The 7,519-nt window shown below is 67.9% G+C and overlaps 1 protein-coding gene across 1 annotated transcript in view; it reads right to left on the reverse strand.

The window, feature by feature from the left end:
* Positions 1 to 7,519, reverse strand: part of MED12 (mediator complex subunit 12) — a 39,374-nt gene that overhangs the window by 31,343 nt on the left and 512 nt on the right. The window contains exon 2 of the mRNA XM_019536156.1: positions 7,284 to 7,362. Within this exon, the coding sequence (XP_019391701.1) occupies positions 7,284 to 7,362 (79 nt within the window). The remainder of the gene's footprint in view (positions 1 to 7,283; positions 7,363 to 7,519) is intronic.

Below are 7,519 nucleotides of genomic sequence, written 5' to 3' on the forward strand. Positions count from 1 at the left end.
GGGACGGCCACAACACGGCTCCGCCGGGCCGAGCGCTGCCGGAAACGGCCGAGGGCTGCCGGAAGGACCCGAGCCGGCCTCGGAGGTCACGGAAATTCCCGAGCGTTGCCGGAAACGGCCGAGCGCCCCCGGAGCTGCTGCTCGAGCCGGCCACGGCGGCCACAGAAAGAGCCGAATGGCACTCGCTGTCACGGAAAATGCCGAGCGCCGCCGGAAATGGCTGAGCGCCGCCGGAGCCGGCCACGGCGGCCACGGAAAGAGCCGAACAGCACTCGCTGTCACGGAAAATGCCGAGCGCCGCCGGAGCCGCCCGGCCGCGCCCCCTTGCGGCCTCTCCTGGCGCCGCGCTCGGGCCGGGTCGTATCCTGGAGGCCACGTGTGCTGGGGCGGGGCCGTCCCCCGGCCACGCCCCATGTCCACAGTGACCCCTGCTCCTGTCTGGGCCCATGCCATGTGTCCACGTGCCTATGCCCGGCCACGCGCCTGTGGCCTGGCCATGGGTGCCTGCACTGGTGGCAGGGTTATACCCTGTGTCCCACATCTGGGCCTACACCCCATGTCCACACTGGTGCCTGGTGGCTGCGTCCCATGCCCAGGCTGGTGCGGAGGGCCAGGGTCTGTGCAGGGCCCAGCCTGAGGGGCCGTGGCGTGGCCAACCAGCTGCCTCCATCATGGCTGTGTTCATGCCCCAGGGCCATGGGTCTGCCCCGCCCGTCTGGCCCGGCCGGCCCTTGCTCCCTGGTGCCCGAGCTGTGGCGCACCAGAGCTGCCGTGGGGCCCTGTGGCAGGCTGGGGTTTCCACAGGAAGTGGTGAGTCACGGGCGTGCGGCAGTTCCTGCTTCGCAGCGACAGCGCCGGGCTCGAGGCAGCGACGCAGGCGGCTGGGGCCGCTCCCGTCCCTCCAGATGTGGCGCGGCGCCTTCCTGGCAGCACAGGAGGCCGCAGGCATGATCCTGGCGGTGCTGCTGCTCTGTGGCCTTGGCCAGCCGGGCACGGCCGCCCCCGGCTCACAAGGTAATAGCTGCTCTCGGATCAGCTCCTCCCATCCAAGCCCTGCCGGGAAAGGAAATGCGTGCAGCCTCGACCCGTCCCGGGACGGGCCAGGAACGCAGGGCATGTGTCGGGGTGAGCACATGCCCACGGGCCGCGCGGCAGGGCTCTGGGTCTCTTGCTGCCTGGTGGGGTCTGGTCTGGCTGCCCTGGGGGCCGGCCCCCGCCCAGCTTTGGGCCCACAGAGGAGGGCTGGGTGTGTGGCAGACAGGGCCATGGGCAGCTGCATCCGCCACATCCTGCACGTTGCCTCCCTTGGGCGTCCGGCTCGTAGCAGCTTGCAGCAGCGAGCGTGATGCCACCGTGGCCGGCCGGCTGCCTGCGGGGCACCAGGTGGGTCGCCTCTCTGGGGCAGGGCAGGGTGATATCCCTGCCAGCGCGTCTCCAGCCCCGGCTCCTGTCTCTGGGGCAGTATGTAGCACCGGCACGGGCCCCCCGGGCAGCGGTGTGTCTGGGACAGCGGGTGAGGCTGTGTGAAAATCAGGGTCTGGCTCATCCTGGCAATGTCAACCTGTGGCATCTCCCCAGGCTGCTCTGGCCCCAAATGCATTGAGCCGAACAGCTGCCCATGCACCCCTGCGATCGCCGCCTTGGCTGGGGGTGCTGAGATGCCCTTGGACTGCCCCAGGCTGGCGAGTCTGACCCGGCAGGGGCTGTGCAGGTGCCAAGCAGTGTTGCTGCTGCTTCAGGCGCTGGGGCTCGGGACCAGCTGGAGCCACCCGCTTCTTCCCCCTGAGCCGTTGCAGGCATTGCCCAGTGGCCACAAGCACCGCAGTCCAGCCAAACCTCGTCCCTTAGGCCGGGCCTAGCTGGCATTGGCTCAGCCCGCCTGGGGCAGCTGAGCAGCCCCTTCCTGATTGAAGCCCCATTCCCACTCCTGGGCCCCATGTTGTTCCTTTCAATGCCCTTCCCCTCGGCAACAGCTGCTGCTTCTACCAGCCACCACCGTGGCCTGGCTCTGCTTGTCCGTGCCCAGGAGCCCGCTGTGGTCACTGATCACCTGGATGCACGGGGGGTCAGTGCCTGCAGGGTAGCACGGCCCAGCTCGGGTCTGCCCGGCCTTCCCGGCACACGGATGCCCTACGCCCACCAGTGCATCTCATCCCACTGCCATTTTGTGCCTGCCTCCCCCTGCTCTGGCACGGCAGAGAGCCCTGGGCAAGTGGCCGTGGGCTCGTCTCATCACTGATTCTCCCCGCCGCAAACCCATCGGCCCATCCCTCGCCCGTGCATCGTGGGGATGTGCCGAAGCACAGGCCCCGCGGGTGCCAGGCCCGTGCTGGGCAGGCTGGCTTCTGGCCGCCTGCACGCAGCTGGTCGTGGGAGCGCGACGGGACGGAGCTTCGCAGAGCCCCTTGGTGGGGGGGCAGGGGCGAGGGGGCGGCAGGATGTGGGGGCCTGATAGCAATCTGGACAGAGGCGCACGGCTGCAGCGGCAGAGCCGCCTCGGCATGAGTCTGCTCCAGCCCACGCTCGCGTCAGCGCCGAGGCAGCCTCTGCAGCCTCTTGTCCAGGAAGCCGCAGGACTCAGTGGACACGTCATGCAGGGTCGGGCCCCGGGAACTTCCCCTGCCCGCGGGTAGCACCCGGCAGGCCCCGGCCCAGCAGCAGCAGGGCTGGGGCAGGCATAGGAACGGCTCAGGACGTCTCTGGCTTCTGCGCAGCCCCTACCCTCGCTTCACAGCTGGGAGCAGCACGTCGGCCGGCCGGATTCAGTTCCGCTGCGCTCGCCGGGCTGGAGCCAGCGGGCCTGAGGCACTGAGTGCAAGCTCCTCCTCGCTAGCCTGCTTCTGCCTCTGTCCTTTCTAAGTGTCCTCCCAGGAAAGGTGGCTCCCAGGGTCAGGAGCAGTGTGAAGCCAGCTCTCTGGTCAGCTTGTCTCAGGGTGGACGGCCCTTGGGGCCACCCCGAAGTGCTGAAGGCGAGCGTGGCGGCGCGGGCAGATCCGACCACGGCTCTCCAGCTGTGCCTGGCTGCTGGCACAAATGCCATCGTGCCTGCGGGGGAATAGTGCGGCTGCCAGGGGTTGTGGTGCCGTGCGGCCTCGACCAGCCACGTGGTTTGCGGAGAGGACGAGAGGCCTGGAGGGGAGCTCAAGCAGCCAGTGGGGGTGGCTGAAGAGTCCCCGGGCCACTGGCTGGACAAGGCAGACGTGTGGCCCGGGGCAGGGCGCGAGGGCTGGGCAGCGGGGAGCAGAGGGAGACGGGCTCCAGGCAGCTGCCCGCCCATTGGCTTGCGGCGCGTGCAAGGCTGGGGCCCAGCCCTGTCTGCGCGAGCAGCAGCACCGGGGCTGTGGCTACCCGGGACCTGGCATCCCAGGGCTGTGCAGTGCCATGCAGCCAGGAAGACAGAGGCCTCGTTCGGTACGGAGCTGAGCTGCCCAGCGCGGTGCAGGCTGCAGTCGATGGAGCGCGTGGGCACCTCAGCTTCACCCCAGCCTGTGCCCACATGGTGCCCATCTCCCAGTCCCCATGCACGAGACAGTTGCCTTTAGGAGCTCCCCGGCACCCCAGAACACCTCCTCTCCTCTGCCCTGAACCCGGCCACACTGGCAGCACAAGCCGCCGTGTTGGGTTGCTCCAGGCACCCTGGGGCTGCATTCGCCCCCTCCTCCGCCAGGCCCCGCAGCGAGCAGCAGCCGAAGCCGGGCGTTTTCACCCCAGGGCTCTGGAGAGCGGTCTGGCAGTGACCTGCGCCAGTCAGCACTGGGCTGCCTGTGCAGCCGCCAGCCGAGGTCCGGCCCGCTCCGGCCTTGCCCCAGCAGAGCTGAGGCAACAGGAAGCTCTGGACCAAGCTTGCAGGGCATGGCCATGCCGCAGGAGAGGGTGGACTGCGGGACGTGTCAGGATGAAGTCTGTTGTGCAGGGTTGGGTGCTCCGGGGGGGCAGAGCGACCCCAGAGCACAAACCCACCTTGCTGCACATCAGCAGGTCTCCTACGTGGGCCGTGGCCATTGCTACAGCGCAGTGCTGGCACGGCCTGCTCCAGCCTGTCCAGCCCCATGGAGCCCGCGCGGACGGGCTGCCCGTGTAAGATGCCTTTTGGCCCCTGGAGCATCTCGCCCCATCCTTCAGCTGGGCTCTCCTGAGCTTGCCACAGCCCCCAGCCTGTGCGGGGCCTGGCTGGCATCTGCCCTGGGCACACAGCACGATTAGTGCGGGTGGGACGGCACGGTGGGTGGGTGGCAGGGTCAGCCCCCGGCCCGCTCAGCCCATCCCCCAGCCAGGGGGTGCAGCCTTCTCTGGGGGCTCTGGGGCCTGTGCTGCCCCAGCTGGGAGCTTGCTGTGGTGGCTGGGGGGCCTGCAGGTTGCCAGGGCCCCAGGCTGCCAGCTCAGCCACCCCGCTCTGCTCCGCTCACTTCACACCCGTCCTGCAGGCGTGAAGTGCGTGGTCTTCAACGACAAGTACATGACCTGCATGTGGGGCAACCAGGAGGACCAGCCAGTTGCCAACTACTCGCTCTACTACTGGTATGTCCCTGCCCCCACCCCTGCCTTTTGCAAGAGCTCCGGCCAGGGTGGCCTGCCACAGCCCCTGCAGCCCAGTCCTGTGGCCGCGGGCGTCCCCCAGGCTCTGCCTGCACGGTGCTGGCAGCTGCCCCCAGGCCACACATGCCCCTGGCTCAGCCCTTGAGCATCTGGTGCAGGATGCCCACAGGGCAGCCCCACAGTGCATGGCCCAGGGGAGGACAGCTTGTGCCCTGGGGGCAGTGGGGCTGGTGGCAGTGCGCAGGGGACCCACCTGCCCATCCTTTTAAAAAAAAAAATATATAACTTCATCTTCAATGCTCTGCTAAGCGGCCTTTGTGGTTCACTTGGCAGATCAAAGCAAACTTTGACAGTTAAACCATTAAAAACCGGTTACACAGTTTGCACCTTGCACCCATCTCCATCCCCCTCCTCTCACTCAGCCTTCCCCGGGTGAGCTCTGCTATTTCTCTCCTGTGGTCCTCTTCTGTCTTCCTGTACCAGCACCCTTTACGTAGTCCCATGTTAACGCAGTCCTCGCCTGTGAGGTCTGGGTGTCCGTTGAGCCGGTTCCTGCCCTTCCACGGGGCAGCCCTGAAGCAGATGCACTGGTCGCAGGGAGCTGCTGGGGCCCCTTGCCGCCTGGCCGGAGCCGTAGAGAACTGCTTCCCTGGTCAGACCCCTGACCCGGTCCCCGCCAGGAGCGCGTGGGTCTCCTTCTCACCTGCCCATCGCTGTGCAGGTACCAGCATCAGCCAGTGGCGACCGAGTGCCGGCGTTACCTGCAGCACAACGGCATCAACATAGGCTGCTGGTTCGACGACAGTGAGATCACGCCGTTCCAGACCTTCCGGGTCCACATCAACGCAAGCCTTGGCAGCAGGACCCATGTCATCCCCACCTACGACATGAAGCTCCAGGACCTTGGTATGACCAGCTTCTGCCCCGGGAGGTCTCCCCAAGGGCCTCCACTGCCCTGCAGGACCCTTGGGGTGAGGTGTGAGCTCTGGGCAGAGCCCAGGTCTCCTCCTGACCCCGCAGCCCAAACAGCCAGGGTGAGGGGTTATGTTCTGGCTGGACCTCAGCTCCTGTCCCAGCCCAGCCCTGGGGTCAGGACCCAGCAGGGATGCTGCACCACCGAGCAACAGCCGGACACTTGGGGATCGGGGAGCACACAGGGTCGGGGTATGGGCACGGGCTCCCTGTGTCCGTGGGCAGGGGAAGGTTTCCAGGCCATGCCCTGGCGCTGGCCCAAGCTGCAGGTCAGCCCTGGGGTGGGGGTGTTTGGTGGCCCACCAAGACCCCGCGTGTGCTCGCTGCAGTGAAGCCCGACCCGCCGGTGAACCTCACGCTCCAGAACATGAGCAACCATCAGCTGCAGCTGAGCTGGCAGACGCCATACCCCAAACCACACTGCATGGAGTATGCCGTGCGCTACAAGAGCAACAAGGACACGGACTGGATGGTAAAGCTGCTGCCTGGGCCCCTCACCTCCCACCCGGGAGCGATGTCAAGGTGGGGGGAGCGGGCCAAGCCCGGGCCCTGGGAAGGGGGACTGGAGGGACCGTGGCCAAGCCCATCTCCCCACACCGCAGAGGCGGAGCTTCGTGCTGCGGCCTCCCCTCCCCCACGTGCCACCCGGACCCCAGACCTGTGTGTCTCTGCAGGTGCACAGGGTGAGCGGTGAGCTGTTCTCCTTCCCCAGCATTGACGAGGAGAAGAAGTACACCTTCCACGTGCGCAGCAAGATCAGCCAGTACTGTGGCTCCACGCAGCTCTGGAGCGAGTGGAGCGTCCCTGTGTACTGGGGCAACGCAATGGCCCACGGCGAGTGCTGGGGGTGCCCGCTGTGGGAGGGACATGGGGCCATGCCAGGGGTCACCGCACAGGCCCTGGTGCCAGAGGCTGTGGAGATGCCCACAGCCACAGCACCCCCCGGTCAGCAGCTTGCTGCCTGCCCCCAGCCCCCCATCCCTCTGACCAGGTGGGTCACCCCTCACCGCCGGGGGGAGGTGCAGCCCAGTCCCCACCGCCCCCAGGCTCCCTCCTGCCCATCCAGGCCCCCTGGGCCCGGCCCTGCCCACGCTGGTGCGGCCCACCTGCCCACCAGTTAGCAAGGCCAGGCTGACCCTGGCCTGCCCCCGCAGACTCTGCTGGGGAGCGGTACTGGGTGCGGACGGTCCTGATCCCAGTGGTCTCCGGCGTGGTGCTGCTGATGCTCGTCGTGATGCTAGTCCGCATGGAGAGGTGAGTACGTGGGCTGGGAAGAGCGCGCGTGCCTGGGGCCATGTCTGTGGGGAGCAGGGGGCAGGGGCTCCCCGCTGACTGCGTCTCCCATTGCAGAGTGTGGATCGTCTTCATGCCCCAGGTGCCCAACCCCAGCAAGACCTTCGACGAGCTCTTCAACACCCACAAGGGCAACTTCCAGGTAGGGGCCGCGGCACCTGGGGAACGCAGACCCCCGCCTGCTCCTGTGGCTGGGTCAGACGTGCGAGGTGGGCAGGGCTGAAGCAGGCTGGGCCAGCACAGCCGCCCCTCACGGGCAGGGCGCGGCTCCCTGGAGCTGCAGCCCTGGCAGTGCATGGAGCCAGGGGGGCGGGGGCTCGGGGGGCACCGGGCCAGCCTCGCTCACGCCCTGGCGTGTTCTGCAGGAGTGGGCTGGCGTGCCCAAGGACGTGGTGGAGAGCTTCACACCCAACTACAGCGAGAGCATCTGCCACGTCAGCGAGCTGCTCCCCAAGGAGGGCCAGGAGCCCGCTGCCGATAGATCTGGGCCCCTTCCTTTAAAGAAGGACTTTGGGGGCCTGTGAAGGCACCAGCAGGCTGCCCCCAACCCCTGCCCAGCTCCTAACACCCCCCCACGCCCTGCCCCAAGCCAGTGCCCAACACCTTGTGGCCCCGGACCCCCATGCCCTGCCCCCAGCCCAGCAGCGCCTCGCGCCCTGCCTGCATGCCCCACACCTTCCCGTGCCCACACGCATGGCGGGAGGACCCCCCCGGTTTC

The sequence above is a fragment of the Crocodylus porosus genome, unplaced genomic scaffold, assembly GCF_001723895.1.
Source record: "Crocodylus porosus isolate Cpor-Errol unplaced genomic scaffold, CroPor_comp1, whole genome shotgun sequence".
NCBI classification, from domain to species: domain Eukaryota; kingdom Metazoa; phylum Chordata; order Crocodylia; family Crocodylidae; genus Crocodylus; species Crocodylus porosus.